Source organism: Brachycentrus maculatus, unplaced genomic scaffold, assembly GCF_059751285.1.
Source record: "Brachycentrus maculatus isolate JH-2025_06_01 unplaced genomic scaffold, ASM5975128v1 h1tg000150l, whole genome shotgun sequence".
Classification (NCBI taxonomy): Eukaryota; Metazoa; Arthropoda; class Insecta; order Trichoptera; family Brachycentridae; genus Brachycentrus; species Brachycentrus maculatus.
In genome coordinates, this window is record NW_028280903.1 from 202,526 (window position 1) to 225,161 (window position 22,636).

At 31.8% G+C, this 22,636-nt stretch overlaps 2 protein-coding genes across 7 annotated transcripts in view; one reads left to right on the top strand and one right to left on the bottom strand.

The window, feature by feature from the left end:
* Nt5b (5' nucleotidase B) overlaps positions 1-21,527 on the top strand; it is a 66,023-nt gene extending 44,496 nt beyond the window's left edge. For all 5 annotated transcript variants that reach the window (XM_088261182.1, XM_088261178.1, XM_088261181.1 and 2 more), the window contains 11 exons: positions 10,530-10,603; positions 10,791-10,908; positions 11,457-11,552; positions 11,648-11,794; positions 12,320-12,596; positions 14,180-14,354; positions 14,994-15,216; positions 16,382-16,529; positions 17,207-17,361; positions 17,851-17,938; positions 18,078-21,527. In XM_088261182.1, the coding sequence (XP_088117308.1) occupies positions 10,530-10,603; positions 10,791-10,908; positions 11,457-11,552; positions 11,648-11,794; positions 12,320-12,596; positions 14,180-14,354; positions 14,994-15,216; positions 16,382-16,529; positions 17,207-17,361; positions 17,851-17,938; positions 18,078-18,248 (1,672 nt within the window). In that variant the 3' untranslated portion in view covers positions 18,249-21,527. The remainder of the gene's footprint in view (positions 1-10,529; positions 10,604-10,790; positions 10,909-11,456; positions 11,553-11,647; positions 11,795-12,319; positions 12,597-14,179; positions 14,355-14,993; positions 15,217-16,381; positions 16,530-17,206; positions 17,362-17,850; positions 17,939-18,077) is intronic.
* The window catches only part of LOC148308752 (protein FRA10AC1 homolog), a 104,839-nt gene continuing 102,581 nt past the window's right edge, over positions 20,379-22,636 (bottom strand). For both annotated transcript variants that reach the window (XM_088261188.1, XM_088261187.1), the window contains exon 5: positions 20,379-22,333. In XM_088261188.1, the coding sequence (XP_088117314.1) occupies positions 22,266-22,333 (68 nt within the window). In that variant the 3' untranslated portion in view covers positions 20,379-22,265. The remainder of the gene's footprint in view (positions 22,334-22,636) is intronic.

Consider the following 22,636-nt stretch of genomic DNA (forward strand, 5'->3'; position numbering starts at 1 on the left):
GATTATGAAAAAAAAAGTTGGGAAAAAAAAATAAAAAAACATTGAGGAATTAAAAAAAAACTTGATTCAAGTTTAGGAAGAAGAAATAACATCAGAAATTTAAGATTCGCTTTACGCTTCGTTAAATAATAGAATTTTACATGTTATAAAAAATAAAGGTGAATTCACTATGTATTAAATATTTTTAAATGTTATAAATATGTTTAAATGTAAAATACCTTAATATAAAATAAAGCGATTAGAACCTTCTTCTAAAATATGAATTTAAAAATTACATGTCTTTTATTACTCCATCACAAACACTCGACCATAAATGAACCGTTATGGGTCTCTAAGGTTCGGATAATCTGATACCTGGTATATAATGGCAATTTCTTAGTACAATTCATGAGTAAGATCTTTCATTTTAACCTTGAAGTAACGAGTAGTCATCACATATGTTAAACAATACAAAAAAAACTAATTAAATATCAAGAATAATTCATTATGTGTCAATTTTAGTTTTTTTGAAGACTCGTAAATTTTTTTGTCCAGGGGTGTATGTTATATGTTTTGAAAAATAAATAATTAAGTATTTGAAAAACTTGATCACGGCAAGCTTTCCTCGGTCTTATTACCAACCAGATTCGCCTCATTTGGTTACTAACTTTTCTGAATCTAACACCCTGTGTATTAGAACATGATGGTGGATTGTACAAACTAGTTAGTAGTAACTTACATGCCCCGCTGACAGTGATAGATACTTTGAAAGCATTTGAAATCATTTGTAACTTTAATAGCGAAAAATTTTGCATGATGGATTAAATACATATATAAGATTTAAAAAAGAATAGAAAAGTTTTTTTAATAAATGGGTTCTAATGAAAACCAAGAGTTTCTATAGCAGACCTGGGCATGTGGCGAGAGCGTTCAGTGTGCCTCAAGGATGCCCAGAATATTCCTAATAATTGTGATCATATGTCGCTCACTCCTTTCAATAACGTCATATTTATCAAAAATCGTCAATTTTCAGCTGTGCCTGTTTTCGGAATGCCGAGAAAATGTACTATATCCCAGTAAAAGCGGCATATTTTTAACTCAATATTTACCCGCTACAGGGCAGAAAGTGTTGTTTTTGCATTTTGAAGAAAAGGTATTGTTCAATATATTTTTTTAAATATACTAAATATTTTTCAAATGGAGAAAAAAACATTCAGGTTTTAGCCAAAAAGATCTGTTGCATAGTAAAAAGTTCAATAAGTGGCTTGAATTTTATTTTTAATACATTTAATTATATTTATAAACTTTAAAAACGATCTTCTGAAAAATCAAGTTTTTTGATATATGACGTTGTTGAAAGGAGTGAGCGATGTGTGTTCACATAAATAATTCATCTGCAGTGCGCTTCGCATTGTACCGCTTGCGAACGCCTTTATAGCGATAGAGAATACTTTTTGTGCTGCGTAGATTGTTCCCGTGAAAAGGGCTTTCCCCTACTGCCCTCGTTCGTGCCCACGACTTAATCGGACGCCCCTCCCCGCGCGTGTTCCGACTGTCTCTGAAGCTTTGTGCCGGAAATAATGGTAGGATCGAATTTTTGTCGCTGACGTCATTCTTGAAGGGCCCATCGAGACGATTCAATCCTAAGGCAACTAGGCGATAACTGTACATATCGATGCGGTGTGAAAAATTTGAGCAGTGTGGTTGTCAATCATGGGCAGAATGAATGTTTGTATACGTTTTTAAAGTGATCACTTACCCAGCCTATGACAGGTTGGAAGCCCTGTAAATACTCAGACTTCAATATTCTTCTTTTATCTGTGTTGAGATGACAAAAAAAATACGCAAGGCAAAGTAAGCATTACCGATAAAATTAAGAAAGGTGTGTTGATAAAGTTTGGACATGTGGAACGAGTGAGGGTAGAAGAAATAACGGTAAAACAAGTTAATGAGGCGAATGTAGTCAGAAATAAGATCATAGAATGACCGATAAATTTTTGGCACGATCAGGTAATTGAAAGCGGTCGGGTCAGGAGTTGAAATAATCGGCGGGTTTGCATAATTGTGGGAGAGGCAAAAGTGTTTGCAAACGCAGAGTGGTGTGGCGTTCTATTCTCTCTAGTTAGTTTGGCACAAACATTAAAAATTACAACATTTTGAGTGTGTCCAAATACTTGTTAACAAATCTAGGTTTCTCCACTAAAATATTTAATTTTTTACGATACCTAAATACAGATAAAAAGGTCTCTTTAAATAAAAACTTTCTAAATCCAATCATAGATGGATGTTGTGAAGTCAATCATGGAACGTGTGAGACCGATCATATTTGTATGACTTTCATATGTTTATATATACAAAAATATATATATATATATATATATATATATATATATATATATATATATATATATATATATATATATATATATATATATATATATATATATATATATATATATATATATATATATATATATATATATATATATATTATATAATTAACCACGTATAAATAGAATGGTAATCATTTTCTTGTCTCATTGCTTCAAGGTGATATTTTGTATGTTGTGACAGATTTCTAAGTAAACATGTGAGTTTCTTAATGCATACTGTTATTATAGTGATAAACAAGTTTACAAAACATGTTATTTTCCCTTAAGTACTTCACTGATTATGAAAATGAATACATGTGTATAATATTACCATATTCTAGAAAATTGTCAGTCAATAGGTCAACTGTACTAGGTTTACTCTTAAAACAGGCTCAACTACTGATTTTAAAAACAGATAAATGCCATTAAGTGATTTGGCAGTCACTTTGTGGTAAAACCTATCATTTTTAATTTTAATTTAAGTTTTACATAGTAAATACCACTATTTCTTAAAATCTATTGTTACACGTAAATAAAAATAAGACTATAATTTATATTTGAAGCACTAACTTAGTATTAATCAGACTTGATAAACAATCAGTTAGCTTCGAAACCGGTAGACATTGTAATTTAGTTAAAATAAAATATTTATAGTGATTTTAAAACAAAGTTACAATTTAATTATAAAAATAAGACTCATACCCCCCCCCCCTTCAACGTCCCAAGGACACAACTCTAAAATTTAGGCTTAGCATCACAAACGGTATTTAAAATGATAAACGGAATGCATCGAAACACGTGTCAAAATAGATTTTAAGAAATAGTGGTATGTATTGAGTAAAATTGAAAATGAAGAGAGAAATTCATTCGAACGCATCCACGACCCGCCATTACATAGTCAGCTGTTATTTTGTTTGAGGACTATCGACCTTTTATTTATTAATTTATTTAAAATGTACATGCATACTATAGCGAAGTTAATTGCAATGTACAAATAAACCTAATAGAAACATCTCAAAGATTTGTGAACAAGTATTTAGATACACTCAAAGTGTTTTTTAATAAAAATAACTAAGCTATTTTAAAAATAATTATAAGCTGCTTAAAAAATCGTGTTTCAAGCGTTTCCGAGTATGTAAAAATAATCCGGGGTTTGGATCTTGCATACATTGAAATAAAAGGGTCTCTGCTAAATAAAAGCTTTCTCAATCCAATATAGATGGCTGTTGTAAACTTTTATGTACCGTGTCATGAGATTAATCAATATATCTAGTTGTGAAAATTTGAGCACTGTGGTTGTCAATCATGGGTAGTGTAAGGAATGTGGGTATGTTGCTGACACAATGGTGACGGCGACATCCCGCAATCGTGTATGTACCCACATAGTTTGGCAAGCAGCATTCTAGATTAGTCTTTCCTTAAAAGCAGTCACTCGCTAGAGCTATCAAGTAACTTATGAATAAACCAAAGTCAAATAACTAGCAATCTTTTACTGGTCATCTTCCACCAGCCTATCACCCTAAAGGTAGAATTACGCTCGGCCACCGTTGTGGAGGTCCCGGGTTCGGTTCCCAGGGGGGGTCAAATAAATAAAAGTGATTTTTTCACTCGAATATTTATTTAATATTACCCTGAACTGGTACCTGAAGTGGAGGGCTGATCACCTTTCCTGCATGTGTTAACGATCAAGATTACACTGCGTTCATATGATGCAGTGCCCTATGCACCATTGGGGTGCGGATAAGGGTTTGAAAAAATACCCAGACTATTTAAAATACCCAGACTATTTATTGATTGGCGTTTAATTTGTAGAACTCTTTAATTTCTTTGAATATTTTAATTTATGAATTAATTTTTAAATCAAACACGAATGAATTTGTTTGAAAATGCCATAACTAGGCGAAACGATTGTCACAATATGAATTTTTAAATGTTTTTAATAAAATACAACTTAGTAGACTCAAAAAATCTGTGTTTGATTTAAAAATTAATAATAATAAATAAAAATAATATAAAAATAAAATAAAAATTAATAATCATAAATACCCAGACCTCCATATTCTTCTTCATCTATATTAAGATGTCAAAAAAAAGACTTTTGTTAGTTAATACTATGGTATTTGTGAATACGCGCAATACTGATTAAACCCTCGTGAAATATTCCATTTATGGTATGAACGAGTACAAACCCGTGTAGGGGAGGTACATCATTTTACATAAATTAGACGTTATCTTGTCTAACATCCCACCGCACTCCCGGAGGTATCCGTGTAATACAAACTCAGAAAATGACGGACACAATATTCCAAAGATGGTGTGAGAAGCTCTCGAAAGATAATTATTTAATCGATTTTTTATCTAAAATACGTTTTTTTTAAATTATTTATTATTATTTATTGGTCCGCCTCCGTAGTGTAATGGTCAGCACGCTTGGCTACTGTACTGGAGGTCCCGGGTTCGATTCCCAGGGGGGGTCAAATAAATATAAGTGATTTTTTCACTCCAACATTACCTTGGACTGGTACCGGAAGCGGAGGGCTGATCGCCTTTCCTTCATGTAAACGATCAAGATAACACTGCGTTTATATGATGTAGTGCTCTATGCACCATAGGGTGCGGATAAGGGTTTGAATTATTTATTATAGCTACTTTCTTTTCTTAACACGTTAAACGCCATCACTAAAATTTGTCAATTTTGAAATCCACAAAAAAACTTTTCGGTAATTTACGTATTTTAATACATAATGTAATGTATTTCGTTTATTTAATTTTTTTGATTTTACGACGGATTCCATAGTTGAAGCATTTTGAATACAGCTCTGGATTGAGGTCACTGTTGCACCCCATGGCGCTGCGGTCCAATACAGGCGAGGTCACCGGTGCCCCCCATGGCGTTTAACGTGTTAACATATCTGAATACCAGTAACGCTGTTCCTCTCCAAAAAAGAGACTTAGCTCTTGTGCTTGGAGAGGGACTTACATCATTGTATATTGTTTATATAATACTTATGATTGATGTACTACTTTTTTTCTTTGTACATACTTATATATTTTACATATATATTTTTTCGATTAACGTGTATAAAATACAGACTTTTGACACCGCCAGATTTTAGGTTCTGATTGATCCTAAAATCTGGCGGTGTCAAAAGTCTGCGTAATCGGAGGGCATGTATGACTAGATGTATGGATGTGAAGGAGGCGAGGAGTGTATGTCAGGACAGAAGAGTGTGGCGTTCCATCCTCTCTGCCTACCCCTGCGGGGAAACGGCGTGATGGTAGTAGTAGTAGTAGTAGTAAATGCATTTAATTTACATTTTAGAATTTTAATATCTTCTATTTTTTATATCTATAAGAAGGTTAATGAAATATTCGATTCCCAAATACTTGAAATTCTATCCATTTTTTATTTTATTTCATAAATATATTCTAACGCGGTTTTTTAAGGTGTTTGAAAATTATGCGGAATGCATCGAAACACGTGTCGCAATAGATTTCAAGAAAAAGTGGTGTTTACCAAGTAAAACTTAAATTAAATATGGAAAGATGTTACTATCAAGTGACTACCGAATAAATTAAGGAAATAAAAATGTTATTTACTAAGTGTGTGCTTGATATTTTAGTATATTAATGTGAGAAATTTTACGATGATTAAATATTAAATATTCTTGATATTCTTCATACCTGCCTCGTTATTATATTATATTACAATCAAATCAAAAGTTTAAAACTTGATTACCTTACATATTAATTACTTCTACTTTCAAGGTCCATTTGTCAAATAAGGAAACACATCAAAAGTGCTTTGTATTACGAAATAATATGTGACTCTTTTTTGTTTGTTTGCTTAATCAAAATATTCGAAATATTACGTGCATAATTGTTCTAACCTAGCGAAATAAAACAAAAAGTAATCATAAAATCCATATCGATTATTTGAACATCTCAACATGAATGAATAAGAATATGGAAGCCTGGGTTTTTACAGAGCTTACGAATCGTCATAGGCTGATTTGGGGGATCATTTTATTCACACATTCATTATTGTACTCGTGTTTGACAACCGCACTACTCAAATTTTTGGAACATGTGTATACATTCCATAATAGGAACGTTCTTTTCTATATGAGTTTTCGGCACTGTCTATGGTTGAGTTGAGAAAGCTTTTTATTTATTACTCAAAATAAATGACTCCTAAGTGGACGAACTCAGTTTTGTTAACAAAGATTTGGACTCACTCAAAACATTTTGATTTATTTTGTAAAGTTTTTTATGTTTGATGAATATTTATTGATATACTCGCGCAGTTAATTAAACCCTTATCCGCATCTAATGGCGTTTAGGGCACTGCATCATATCGGCGTAGTTTTATGCTAATTGCTGATGAAGGGAAGTCGGGCTTACATCAGTCCTGCGCTTCTTGTACCAGTCCAGGGTGATGTTAAATAATATAAGTTTAAAAAAATCACCTTTACTTATTTCGACCGCCCTGGAAATCGAACCCGAGACCCCTAGGACGGTAGCTGAACGCGCCAGACACGCGACACATATGCTAAGCATTACGAAAATTTAAGATACAATGAGAGATCGCAGACGAGTCATATAACAGAGTTGCTTTTTTTTGTTTGAACTTTCTCAGATGTGTTGAAAAGTCAAGCAATGTAAAAATAAATAAATAAAAAGTGTATTACTGGTCAAATTAAAATATTGTTACATGTTAATACAAAGTTTGTCTCACAGACAATAAATGATTTACCGAGTTTATAACAAAACTTTATATTTGCTCTTTGTTCTAAATTCATTTTACACACCTTCACTTTATGCGAAATTTCTTCGCCTCTAATGTTGCAAACGTCATGAAATTTCGACATAACCTTAGTAAAAGATCTACTTTTCCGACACTGTATTGTATTAATAGATGGCGCTACTAAAAATTAGTAATTAAAAAAATGTATCGGTCATATGATTTTTTTGTATTAAAACATAATAAATAATAAACCAATTATTATAGTGCTATGAAGCAATAATAAATATAAAGTAATTGTATAAAAAAAACCTGAGATGTTTTGAATATTTTCAAATTAACAAAAAACCTCCCTCTCATAGAAAAATCTTGTTTACTTTTTTTCATTAAATATGGCAATTTAATTAAATTTGTTTCGTATATTTTCTGTATTATATTCTTACTATACAGCAGCTGCCAATATATTTTAATATTTTTTACCGTACTGCGAATGCTCGGGGGTAAGAGTATTTCTTAATTTGCATTCCTTGTATACGAAACATCGTAGGACATTATATTTTCATGCATTGTCGTGGAGGCGTTCATCTGGAAAATTGCGAATAGAGATTTTTTTAATGTCTGCTCTATGTTTATCCCGAATATTTAATATTGTATGGCACGAAGGTCGTTGTATAATTTTATTATACTATAAATTATTGTACCTAAATCCTTTTATGCAAAAAAAAACTTTTTTCCGTTGAACAACTTAAGTACCGCCATATATAAAAGTAACTACATATTTACAATAATCACAGCAAAAAATATTCTTGTAAAAATTTACGTTTGCATTTAAGTCCAAAAAGGAATTAAGATACCTTGGTATTGTCCGCCTCCATAGTGTAGTGCTTAGCGCGCTACGCTACCATGCTGGAGGTCCCCGGTTCGATTCTCAAGAGGGTCAAAATAAATATTAATGATTTTTCAGTCTAATATTTATTTAATACGACCCTGGACCGGTATCTGTAGCGGAAGGCTGATCACCTTTCCTTTGTGTATTTAACGATGAATATAACATTGCTTCTATACTATGCAGTGCCATATGCACCATTGGGTACGGATAAGGGTTAGAAGAATAAGTTATAATTAACCAACATCTAAAATATCTTTGTCACATTTAGAATTATCATTGAAAAACTTGAGTCTTTTATTTATATAGATTATTATCGTTTAGACTTCGTAACAGTTTAGTTATCGATAACTTAAAAAGAGTGTATTGTTTAAGTAAGGAATGTTATTGATAACATTATTTTTCATATATGCGCATAAATTCTCAGTATACAAATAAAATACATACGAGCATACTATTAGCAATCGACAATTGATTTTTTATGACAGTTTATTTTTTGACAGTTTATTCGTCTTAACTCTCTTTTTTATATTACATTAGGGTTACCATTCGTCCTGATGCGTCGGGCACAGTTATTGTCAGTGGTCGATTATGATTCATTATGGCAAGGATCAATTCTCGCCAATTGAATTGAAAAATATTAATTTTTATTTGGTCTGAGCGTTTATGATTACCTACATTTTCACGTCTGCTTTCTCTTTCCTACCTGAAGACAAGCCTCTAAAAATAGAACCTTCACGGGTGATTCCTTTGAAAAAAAATCAAATGAAGTGTTTTCGCAGTCATACTCCCATAACTAGAATTTTCTACCTATAAAATATCTTATACTTATTACGCTGTGCCCCTCTAAAAAAGAGATTGGCTCTTGTGCTTGGAGAGGGACTTACACTAAATGTTCATTAATTGTATTTAATTAAGGATATAATTCAGTTTTTTTTCTTTGTTTAGTTTTGTTGCGTTTTTTTTTCAATTTCTCATGTAAAATATTATTCTTTTTAAGTAGTTTAAAATCTTCAATTTTTATATCCGTGGGGAAGTTATTAAAATATTTGATTTCCAAATATTTGTAATTTTACATATATTCTTACACTTATTTAAACATAACATAAATCTTTTTTTTTACAGTTTACAAGATATCCGATATAATTTTTTTTATTCTTAAGACTTAGTTTCATTGCTGTTATTTAAAATGTAATTAGTTTCTCTTTTGATTTATTTTTTGGCATTTTTTAGTGCCAAGGTTCTCCTGTAGTAAAATGTCACCTTCTGATGTCGATAGTAAGATTGATTTACTGGATATTTAACTGAAAATGACGTCTTAAAATAAACGTAAACATCTGTTTGCCTATTGACGTGTGTACTCGTAAATATTTATAATTAAATTGATGACTTGGTGGAAATGACGACGCGTTCAATCTGTGTCCAGTCTCAACAATTATTATTCGCATTTCCCGATCCGACGCTCTCTGGAGTGGAGACTTATTTATAGAATGTTTATAAAATGACTCGATTATTTATGAAGTTTATTTATAATTCTCTTCCGACGCGAGGTCATTCTCGCGCAGAGATGCGCTGGAAATAAATTTTATTCAGGTGTTAAAAATATTACTTATTTACAAGTTGTATCGAGAGATTCGCCCGATTCTCGGTACTACCAGTATAGCGTCGCGTAAATTTATTATTTCGACCTACACGAATGAATGTAAAATTCGCGCGTAATAACAAAAAGCAACAAAAAATTCATAAAATTTAAGAAAATACGAGTTTTATTTTTAATTTTATTTTCTGAATTTAGACCGGTGTGGGTCGAAAGAAAAACATATATTAAGATGTCTTAAAATACGCGATGTTATATACGATAAATATGTTATTTTTCATGTTATTATTGTATGTGGCATATTACGAATCGAGCAGGTCTCCAACATCGTATGTCAAAAAAAATAATTAATAATTTTAATTTCACTGCATTGAGCAGTAACAACAATCACAACAATTTTTAGTGTGTCCAAATCCTTGTTCTTAAAAACTGGGTTGAATCGTTCAATGGATTGTTATCAACATTTTATTATTGATATGAATAACCTTTTGAGGAAACGGAATATGGAAAATGTTTTTTCTTTTACGACATTTTTGACTTACGACCTTATTAGGCTTATTGGCGTTTATAAAAGTAGCTGAATTGTGAGTACTCGTATTTCCTTCCTATGGCGTCTTTGTCATAAGTTTTTAGACTAAAAATTCCAAATATTTAGCCAGTATGACAATCAAACCCTTCAGCTCAATAAACCTGGTATTTTATTTAAATTTTGTCATTGCTTTGTAAAGTTTAAATCAGCTCCATCTATTTAAATAACACCAACCAAAATAGCTATAATAGGTTGCAGCTTCAGACGATAAAACACAGACATGTCCACTCCTGTATTTATATATGAACATCAATATGGCTTATTATGTTATTTACAAATTTATACATATTCACAAATGGTATAATTTACGGTAATTTCTAAATATTTGTTTATTTAAAAAACCTTTTTTCTTTTCTTTTCAGAATATTCGTGAATAGATCCTTGCACCTGGAAAACATCAAGTTTTATGGCTTCGATATGGATTATACGCTAGCGGGTAATTTTTTTTCTTTCTTTTTTAAATCTTTTGGCTATATGTTTTTACGGTGGATGTATTTTTTTATAATATATTTTATTTAATTACTGTTACATCTTTTCTTATCTTTCTTTCTTCTTCAGCCAGCTCTCTACTGCTGGATGTTGGCCTCTTCCATATTCATCCACGCTTCCACTTTTTTTTTCAGAATACAAATCACCGCAGTATGAAACTCTAGGATTCAACCTTGTGAAAGATCATCTGGTCAATTTAGGTTATCCCAAGGAAATTATGGAATTTGAATATGATCCATCTTTTCCTATCAGGTATTTTATTTTTATTTTTTTATTTGGTCAGTATCTTATATGGTATTATGGTTAGTGTATTGATCGACAGTTTATTGTCAAAATGGTCACTTTCCAGTAACGGACATATTAAAAACGTATGTGATCAATATTATAAGTGTCTCAACTTGTGATGAAACATCTAACGTTTTTATTTTAACAAAGATGGAAGTCTGAGCATACCAGGGCTTACGACCTGGCATTAGGTTGGCTTAAGTGTCCACTTTATACACTTGTGTAACATTCTCCATTGTGCTCATTATTTAATATCCGTATAGCATTAATTTTTGGATCTTGTATGTGTTGAATGGTCTTGTTAGTGTTACATGTTAGTACCAATTCAATAGATTCGGAAGTATTACTGATTGTGGCGCCATCAGCTGAGAATTTGGTGAAATATGTATATAGGTTTGATCAACTGCATGTGATTAACTTAGTATTCATGATGTTTTTTTTCCTACATTTATGGTATGTTTTGTATTGGATATATAACTAATTAATGCAGAAAATTAATATTTAACTTTTTTCAGAGGCTTGTGGTTTGACACCCTTTATGGCAACCTACTAAAAGTGGACGCATATGGTAATATTCTAGTTTGCGTCCACGGATTTGAATTTTTGAAACAGTGAGTGAATAATTAAAATCATTAAAAATTTAAATAAATTAATTTTCAAAATAACATGTTTGCCGTAAAATTACTAAATATATTTTTCTTTTCAGTTCACAAGTCTACGAGTTGTATCCGAACAAATTTCTGCAGTTGGACGAGTCCAGGGTTTATGTACAAAATACACTCTTCAATCTTCCGGAAACCTATCTGTTAGCCTGTCTGATTGACTTCTTCACCAATTCACCGCAATATACAAGGTAATTCAACTCCCTAATATACACAAGCAAAAAAAATATATACTAGACTAGGGTTCCATTCCCGCTAATTGCAAAATTAATTTAATTATTTTTTGATATCTCATCAAAGATGAAGAAGAATATGGAAGTCTGGGCATTTACGGGGCATGAAAGTAACTCCTGTAATTGGAGATAATCCAGATTTTGTGAACAAGTATTTGGGCACACTCAAAATGTTGTGAATCAAAATTAATTTGTCCGAGTGTTTGTGATATATTTTTCACATTTTCTTTTCCTATCCTTACTACACAGAAGAATAAAATTGAAAATATCACTTGTTCTTTATTCCTTTATTCAAAAGAGTGCTTCATGGTCTGTCCATAAATGAGCATGTTTATCGTTATTATTATTATTATTATTTGACATCTGAACATAGATGAGGAAGAATATGGAAGTCTGGGCATTTACGAGGCTTACAACCGTCATAGGCTGGTTTAAGTGATCACTTTACTATTTATTTTTATTTTTAATTCTTGTGTTTTTCAGGGAGAAAACTGGCGTCAGGGGCGGCGATCTTGCCATGTCCTTCAAGTCCATATTCCAAGATGTGAGAAACGCCGTGGACTATGTGCATATCCACGGCGACCTCAAGTCCAAGACCATCGAGAACCTGGAGGAGTATGTGAAGAAGGACGAGAGGCTGCCCATGTTCCTCACCAGGATACGGGAGAGCGGAGCCAAGGTGTTTCTGCTCACCAATAGCGGATATAAATTCACCAATAAGATCATGACATATCTTTTCGACTTCCCGCATGGTGCAAGGGTATGTTAAATATAAACATCTTATTTTTAATTAAATGAAAAATATTTTTGTACATGTGATAGGCATTTTGTCCGCCTCCGTAGTGTAATGGGCAGCACGCTCGGCTACCATTTTGGAGGTCCCGGGTTCGATTCCATGGGGGGAAGCAAATAAATATAAGTGATTTTTTCATTCTAATATTTATTCAATATTACCCTGGACTGGTACCTGAAGCGGAGGGCTGATCACCTCTCCTTTGTGTGTTAACGATCAAGATAACACTGTGTTTGTATAATGCAGTGCCTTATGCGCCATTAGGGTGCGGATAAAGGTTTGAATTTGAATTGAAAGGTATAACTATTTCAACTTTTTTGTAGGCCTAAACGGCCTGCTATTGAGTATCAAAATTAAGTTGTGGTAGCTGGGACCTAGAAACACTTACTCAGGGTTCACAACACCAGCCGTGGGAGCACAACTCTTCTATAATCGGATTCGTCTTATAGTGCCACTCTGAGTTGGCAATCATTATTGTAACGACTAATGGTATTGGAACACTGATGATAAGGAAGACGGAAACACGCAAATGAAAATCAATTATTTATGTAGCCAAATTTATAACATTATCAGGACGAGAAGAGCAAAGCGACGCCAATAAATTGAGTGAAGCACGATGTTTCGCTTCTCAACAGTACTGAGTATAAACACAAAGAAAACACACCAAACCGATCAAACATTACTCAGTACTGAAACACAAAGGACAAAGAGCGAGCGTGACTTATTAAGTTTGAAGTATTATCTACTCTTAGCACAAAATATTGGCCCTCCACCCTTTATATACTATTTTGAAGGAGTTACATATGGTCGGGACAATATTGTAAACATTTTAAAGTCAATGAACTGTGTCTCTTTGTTCTTCTCGCATACATTTATTAATACAATGTTATAATTAACAAATTCATACATTCTTATGTAATAAAACCTTTGCATAAACTAATTTAGGAGAAACAATCATCACTGTGTATGCAACCGCTCTAAGCAGTGGCTTATCGCTTACAATAAAAGCACCCTCTTAACTTTTTAAGCCAGGATATTAGTCTTATTCAGTATTGAGTTTAAAAAAAAAAAAACATATTCTCAATAACAGAATTGTGAAAAAATCTTTTGGACATTATCTGCCTCCATAATTTAGTGGTTAGCACATTTGGCTACCATTCTGGAAGTCCTGGGATCGATTCCCAGGGGATGAAATTAAATCAGATTGAATTTTCAATATTACATTTATTTGATATCACCCTAGAGATACCTGAAGCACAGGACCGATTACCTTGCTATCATGTAGTTAATTATCGCTAATGCGATGCGGTGCTCTATGTACCATTGGGTATGGATAACAATAAGGAGTAGAAGAAAGAATTTATTAAAATCAAGTTGTATTTTTAGAATCTTTAAATGTAACTGTTCAAAAGCCTTACTAATTTAATACTCCGTTTTATGAATTTTAAAACTGAAATGACAATTTTTCGCATTGATATTTAAGAAATTTGTATATTCAGTATTTTTATGATTTATGTTTTGAATTTTAAGTTGTCGTCTTATTCACACAGCCCGAAGATCCACACAGGGATTGGAAGACATACTTTGACATCATCGTGGTGGACGCATGCAAGCCGCTGTTCTTTGGCGAAGGAACAATCCTCAGGCAAGTGGACACGAGAACGGGAGCTCTGAGAGTCGGAACACACATGGGACCGCTGCAAAAGGAACAAGTTTACTCCGGAGGTACATATTTTAGTTTTACAATTGTTTTTGCTTAACACATTAAGGACGGGTAATAACTTCTCATGATAAATGCCAGGGACCGCACTTTTTGCATAAATTCACATGTATTGCAAAATTTACTAAAATCATCGTGACTTTTTTATAAACGAATTAATTTCAATGAAACTTTCAATAATGGTACAAAAAAAACATTTAAGTTGTTTGTGAAAAAAACAAGCATTTTATCTCTTAAAACATTTGAATGTACAATTAAAAATTTACACATAAAATAAAGAAAAATTGATGAATAATGAATGTGTTGATCTGTGATGTCCGAATTTCGTATTCGCAATAAAAATAAATGTGCTTCTAGAGCACATAAATGGTACACAAATACAATAGATATGACTTGATAGATGAAGTTCAATGAAATAGCATTAATTTCTACTGGATATGAATCCGTTTAGCGTGGAACCTGTCCTTCATGTTGAATCAAGCTATCACTGCGCTAGCCCGGGACTCATCTTTAAGGTGTCAAGATTTTTGTAATAAATCCTTCGCCCATTTCTTAATATCCATGCTTGTAACTGGAGTTCAGTATTAATACCTCTCACGTAACCATTTATTATCTTTAAAAAATTAAGATTCAATTTGTTCCAGGGTCCTGCGATGTATTCACCGAACTGATCGGAGCCAAGGGCAAGGATGTGCTGTACATCGGAGATCACATATTCGGCGATATCCTCAAATCAAAGAAGATACGAGGCTGGAGAACCTTCCTCATAGTACCCGAGCTGGTGCAAGAGCTGCACGTCTGGACTGACAAGTGTCAACTGTTTGCTGAACTGCAGAGCCTCGATATAATGCTGGGGGAGATGTACAAGTTAGTATAGTGTCTAATATTATAGAAAAAGAACAATGTACTAAAATATGTGAAATCCGAGATTGTGAAATGGTCTCAATATACGAGGTTTCACGATTTGTGACATTCTCTGGTAATGTAATCCGGGAAATACAGACAAACTTTATTTTTTAATTTATATTAAAAAAAAAAAACTTTTACCACTCTGTAGGCCAGACATTCTGGCACGTATGATTCTAGTAGGCAGCTCCGTGGGCCACAATGTCTGGCCCGGCGCAGGTATAACTTTAATCACTGATTTCCCTATCACCCAAGTATATTCTACCAAAAAATATTTCGGATAAATACAGTTAATCTTAATTAACATGGTCATACGAATTGCCAGACAGAGTGTCCCAAAATTAGGGAACCAAAATATTTATTTTAATGGTAGAAAAATGTCGCATTTTTTTTATCAGAGTAGCTGATCAGTTATGAAAAAAAATGGTCAGAGTGGAAAAGGTTAAATATTTTTTACATTTAATAATAATAATAATAAATTTGGATGATTTATATATAGCGCCATTTTCATAAAATACTACCTCAAGGGCGCTTTTCTTTACTTTTATTTTATACTGTCGTTATAAAGGTAAAACTCATCAAATGACAGGTATCGCATTATCGTGTAAAAAAAAAGGTAATGTATATACCACACTGTACTGAAAAGTAACGCTAATGTGTTTTTGATCAAAAACCTAAAAAGGTTGGTAAACAAATAAATCTATTTGTTAAAATGGAATGAATAACAACCAGCGTTCATTTGATCTACTCTAAACAACCAAATACATGTCTATTGATGCTCATTTTCTATATTACCAGATCTAACCCACCTCTATATGTCTCTTGGATTCTCGACACAAAGATTTAGTATTCTGCCTTGTAAAAATTAAACAAGTCCCTTAATACATATATAAATTTTCAAAATATGAAAAAAAAAAACGAATAATTATTAATGGCAAAAATGATTTTATTTTTATTTATATTGCCTTACCTTCAAACCAACAATATGTACCTGATTCTCAACATTTATATTTTTACTATTGCACCATTCACTATCATCGCCCTTATGGATTTAAAAAGAAGTCATTACAGCCGTATGATACCCATGGTACTCTTTTACAACATTGCAATTTTATTTGTTTTTCAGAAATTTAGACTCTAGCACAAAAGAGAAACCAGATATCTCCAAACTCCGCACTTCTATTAGAGACGTGACCCACAAAATGGATCTTGCTTATGGAATGATGGGCTCTCTCTTCAGATCTGGATCCAGGCAAACATTCTTTTCGTCCCAGGTGATTTTACATTTTTCATTAAAATACCGTGGGTGCCATACCGTACCAAATACATTCTTCTATGAAAAAAGGGCCCTTTCAGGCCCGCATTCTTAATTATATCCAACATTTATTCCACTTCGTTAGTACCTATTTTTAATAACAATTTATGCCTAATGACGTCGCTAACAAAACATAGCTGATGTATAATTTAACATATTATTGTCTGCGGTTTTTTCATTAACCCTGACCCTATACTAATTAGGGTCATTTACTGATCACAAGTAAGCGTAAACCCCATGCCAATGTGTACAATGTTTTTGGTGTCTCTAATGGTCCACCAAAAGTAAGCAAACGAAATGTTTATAAATGTCTCCCGCTCTTTACCAACAGTATGTAAAAGACTTTTAAGCGTTTTTCGCAGACAATGTGTTAATATATATTAATATGCAAGCATCTACTGGTTCCCTGTACTTTCTATTAACATAATACACGTGGTACATGCGCGTAGACTGTCTATGACGAAAAGTGTAGAAACGATTCTTCAGCTCCTTCCTTACAATTGCTGGTTAAATTCTTAGAAGGGAAAGCGTTTTAATTTGTCATTTGATCCAGCCCAATTTGCACTATTGCATCTAAAAAACTTTCACTTGAAAAAAAATCCCAGGGCTAAAAGACTTTTTGTTGATGTATTGCAGGTTGTGCGCTATGCGGATTTGTATGCCGCCTCTTTCTTGAACTTGATGTATTATCCATTCTGCTACATGTTCCGCGCTCCCGCCATGCTGCTACCTCACGAATCCACTGTTGCCCATGAACAACGCTTCCATATGGACGCCCCATCTATTGACAGGTAACGCGTGCAAAAATATATTCCATGTATTATAATCCGTATTTAATGAATAAGACGACTAAGTAATGAGTTATACATGTGGTTATCAGTCATTTTTTCTTCCAATTATGTATGTCCAAACCCTGTTAATGTTTTATAATGTATGTCTTTTTTAACTATATGTAAATGTGTAGTTGAACTTTTAATAATAATTTATAATAAAACTGAATAAACCTTTTTTTTATATTGCAAAAAATTTATATGTACTCTATGTAATTTGTATTAAAATAACCTACAATTAAAGTAAAAATTGCATTCCATACAAATACAAAATAGATTTAAAAATATATTAAAATGTGGAATATAGTGGAACAAAGTCATTATTTGCAGTAAAATCACTAAGTCGGTGCTTCAAATATTAATTATAAAAAATATTATTTCAAATTTAATGATTATCATTTTAAAAATTATTTGAAACTATTAACCACTTCCTGTGTATTTTTTCAATAGGTCCAGACACTCCAGTAAAGGGTTCAACTCAATTCTGCCCACTTCCCCTTCAATTGACTATGAGAATTTGACCTTCCCCACGGATGAAGTGAGTATGCCTTTTTTTATATAATTTTTTGTGTAAATGTCCCCAAGTAAGTCACATTTGTGACTTTGTTTACCCGGAAGAGACACGGATATTCATTTTTATGACTATACCATATTTAAATATTATTTTTTTATTACAGAATCAAATGGCAACTGGAAATGGTGTATCATCTTCGGGACAGACGCCTTCTTCTAACATCCCCCACGTTCGGCCGGAGACTCCGAAGACCCTCACGCACACTCATGATGAAGACTGCTCCGAAGACAGCAGCGAAGACGGCGCCAACGAAGAAGTCACCCGTAAAAAGTAGCCGCTTAGTTTGACCAAGACTTAAAATTGTGTACATTACACATTCTTCATTTTAAAGTACAGCCCGTACAAATCCTGAGAGTTGAGATTTTTATCATACTAATATCGTCTTCTCCTTACTCAAAAATGCAAAAAAACGCTCTGCAGGGTTAAAAGCAGTGTTATCTTCATTGTTGAATTCATGAAGGAAACTTGATCAATTTCAAATTGTCGAGAGTTTTATGTTTATGAAGAAAAAAATCATTGGACAAGCAAGATTTTTTATATATATTTTTAAATAACCCTTTTCTTTCTTTTAACCCTTATCAGCGCCCAATGGTGAATCAGATTGACACAGTATTATCTATTTACATGAAAGGTAATTTAATCGATATTGCGCCTCAAGTACCAGTCTAGAGTAATATTAAATAAATATTAGGGGATATTTATTTTGACATGCCTATGTTGCCCGCCTGGGCAAAAAATTTACAAATTCGCAAATGTGAGATCAAACACAATTTCTTTCAGCAGAACATAGTTTGAAAAACTCCCGCGTGTGTCATTACCTCATATTGATATCCATCAATAATTACTATATATTTTTATTAATTTAATAATTACTATATATATTTATATCATAGCGAAAGATAACCAAAATAAGCCCTTGTCTTAGGATTTGCTCGGCCTGTATATATATTATAAAAATGATAATGAATTTGCTGTGAAATTTAATATTCAATTATTTTAAACATTATTAATTAGTAGGTAGATTTTAATAGAGGACTAGAGTGTTTTTTATAGATCTGAGAGTGTAAAAGTGTATTCGGTTTTAGAATCGGTAATACAAGTTTTGCATTTTCATTTTATCTTTTCCAACTACTTTCTTTCATCTTTTAAACCTAACTTTTTATTGAATCATATCTGTTTTCTGATATAACTAATAAAGATTATATTTATCTGTTATAATGTTACATGCATTATATATTTGCACATTTTTTCATACGATTCTGTATTAATTCCTGTTGTTTGTGTTCAATTTATATCAATCGTGAATAAATTTAATATAAAAACTGGAGATGAAGCAATTAGAGATGTGATAATAGCTCAAATTCTTTGGTAAATAAATCTTCAATGTTATTTAAAAAGTTTGGCAGAAAGATATACACTTACTAAATATTTCACATTTAAAACAATTTTTGTTCTACTACACAACTGTAAGAAATATATATATATATATATATACTACTACTACTACTACTACCATCACGCCGTTTCCCCGCAGGGGTAGGCAGAGAGGATGGAACGCCACACTGGAGTATATATATAGTATATATATAGTATATATATATAGTATATATATATATATATATATATATATATATATATATATATATATATGTATATATATATATATATATATATATATATATATATATATATATATATATATATATATATATATATATATATATATAAATAAATAGTTTACATTATTTTTTACATTGTTTAATGTATTGCTCAATTTTAAATATATTTTTTTCCATTATATCAGATCAATGATTAATGTATCACTCTGTTTGCCTTGTAATAATATTAAAATCATTCCCGGCTCAAATTTGGAGACCTTAGAAACTATTATGCAATAAAAATCTATATTGCGAGAATGGCTTATTGTATAAAATATAAAAATTAAGTTTTACGTATACTTACGGAGATAAGCAACATTTACAACAAAAAATATATTATAATAATTTAAACTGTCTCTTTATATGTGAGACAAATTTAATAAGTTTATATTTGAAATTGCAAAACATCAAATCGAGTGTTTTACAAAATAATTTATTTAAATTAACCGTTAGTAATAGCTAAATTAGGCCGAACATGTCAAAATTACTTTATTAAATTCATTCCAGAATAATGTCAAATATTACTACTACTACTACTACCATCACGCCGTTTCTCCGCAGGGGTAGGCAGAGAGGATGGAACGCCAAACTCTTCTGTCCTGACATACACTCCTTTTTTTTTTTTTTTAATTACCTAACGTCCAAGTGACTCTGAAATCGAGCTACGGCTTATGCAACGCCGTTTATCATGTCCCTACTCAGGCTTCAACTTTATAAGTTTCATAGCCTATGGCTACTTGTGAGTGGATTTACTCTTTATGTTTAAAGTTACTATAATTTCATGTAATTCATGAGTGAAAATTCTAGGCAAAAACACTTGACATACACTCCTCGCCTCCTTCACATCCATACATCTAGTCATACATGCCCTTCGATTACGCAGACTTTTGACACCGCCAGATTTTAGGTTCTGATTGATCTGATCGTGCCAAGTCTTTTTCGGTCGTCCACGTGGTCAAATATTACAATTTTTTTATATTTCATTAATTCTAAGAACTTATAAAATATAAGAAAATATATGTAAATTTTTAAAAGATGTGACACTAAAACCGATTTTCGAAATTATTTCATTGGCAAAACAATTTTACAGTAGCATTATTTATTTATTAATTTAGCTAAAAATATGTTCAAAATTATTTTTTACTAGAGTTTTTTCAAATAAATTTATTTGGTAGTCAAGTATTTTCTCGGCCTAATTTAGTTTCTTAATTTGTACTATCTCCTTACATATTTCTAAACATTACTTCCGCTTTCATCGTGTAAGTTTTCCCATTTGTTTTGTAATTGTTAGCACAATCGTGTGTATGTTTAAAAATGTATACGAAATTAAACTTGAAATTCGCTAAGGTTTAAAATAAAAAAACAAAACAATTTTTAAGGGTACAAATATAAAATTACTGCATATTTTATTATCTTTAAACAATATTTTATTTTCTTTCGTTCGTTACCAAAATGGAACAAATATGATGTAGATATTGACTTTTGTTTTAGTTAAAATTATCAAAGGTATTATCACTACTATGACTTAATATTCTTCTATTATTTATTTATATTGCTGCTGGAAAAATTAAAATTTTCCAAAGGCTTCATGCTGTAAAGAAATGTCTACAAACAAATTCAATTTAAATGTTTTTAGCTTACGTTTTCCAGAGATCCATAATATGTATAAGCTAAGGCTGGCTAATATTTAAAAAATCCTTATGTGGTATATGTCTAACTGTTTAAAAAGTTTATACATAATTTAAAACAAAATATTTTTAGTCAGTAATGTTTTATAAGCAATTATAGCTCCATTTATAATTTTGTTGTTTTCTTTTCTGTTCTTTTTAATAAGCTGACGATACTTTGGCAGTATTGAAGTCATACTCGTAGAATAAAGTTATATAATAACCAAACATGTCTTTTTTATTTAAAAATGTTAACCTTATTCCTTATTATGTCATACTGATTACAGAAACAGTACCTACATTCAGAAAGTTGAGGAAAAGAGAGGAGAGACAAATGTGATGCCAGAGTCTGGGATATTTAAAATAAACCATTAGAAATAAATAATAAAAAAAAAAATTTAAATTATTCACAATATTTTGAGTGTCCAAAACTATGTTCACAAATTTTTGGTTTGTCTCCACTTAGGAGTTATTTATATGTGTCAGGTTGTGGTCCCGTGGTTAGTGTCGCGGACTCTTAAGTCAGAGTTTCTCGGTTCGAACCCACTCTACCATAATTTGATACCTATTTCTAATAATGAGCCGCTTAGGCTCACAGAAATAGTATAAAATTGAAATATTTATGTGGATAATGATAACACACATATTTCTCTTTATTAAAAAAATATATATATTGATATCTCAACATGGATGAAGAAAAATATGGAAAATTTCGTAAAGGTCTTACTAAACTCAACCATAAATGATGCCGAAAAAGTAGCATGTACAAAAGGCATCAATTGAAGCATAAATACAATTTCCGAAGTTTGAGTATTGTGGTTATCAATCATACGTAGAATGGTGAGTGATATACGTGTTTAAAGTCGACAAAAAAATAATTATTTCCAACTTTAAAATAAGAATAGTTTAAAGTTGGAAATAATAATTTCTGGCTTTATTAATTGGAATGCATTAAAACAAAATTAATCAAAGTAAAAGGTCTTCCAGATATTCTTGGAATTCTTCTTCCCGAGATTTTTCTTCTGGTAAGTTTCCTGTAAATGATAAAATTCATATTGGTAACAAAGTTATAATAATAAAATCATAAAAATAAATGCAGTACATTGAATCCGACTGCCATTAACTATATGAAGTTTTACGTTCAGGTTTTTTATTGATTATATGAAGTCAAGGTGATCAGTCCTCCACTTGAGATTCTTGGATGTGTACCAATTTACCACAGTATTTTAGGTGTGCTTTAAAGCTTACCTCAACACAGTTACTTATGATTACAGTAATATCCCGTTTAATGCCATCCCTTTATATGCTTCACAGCACTTTCACGGTGAATTACTGAA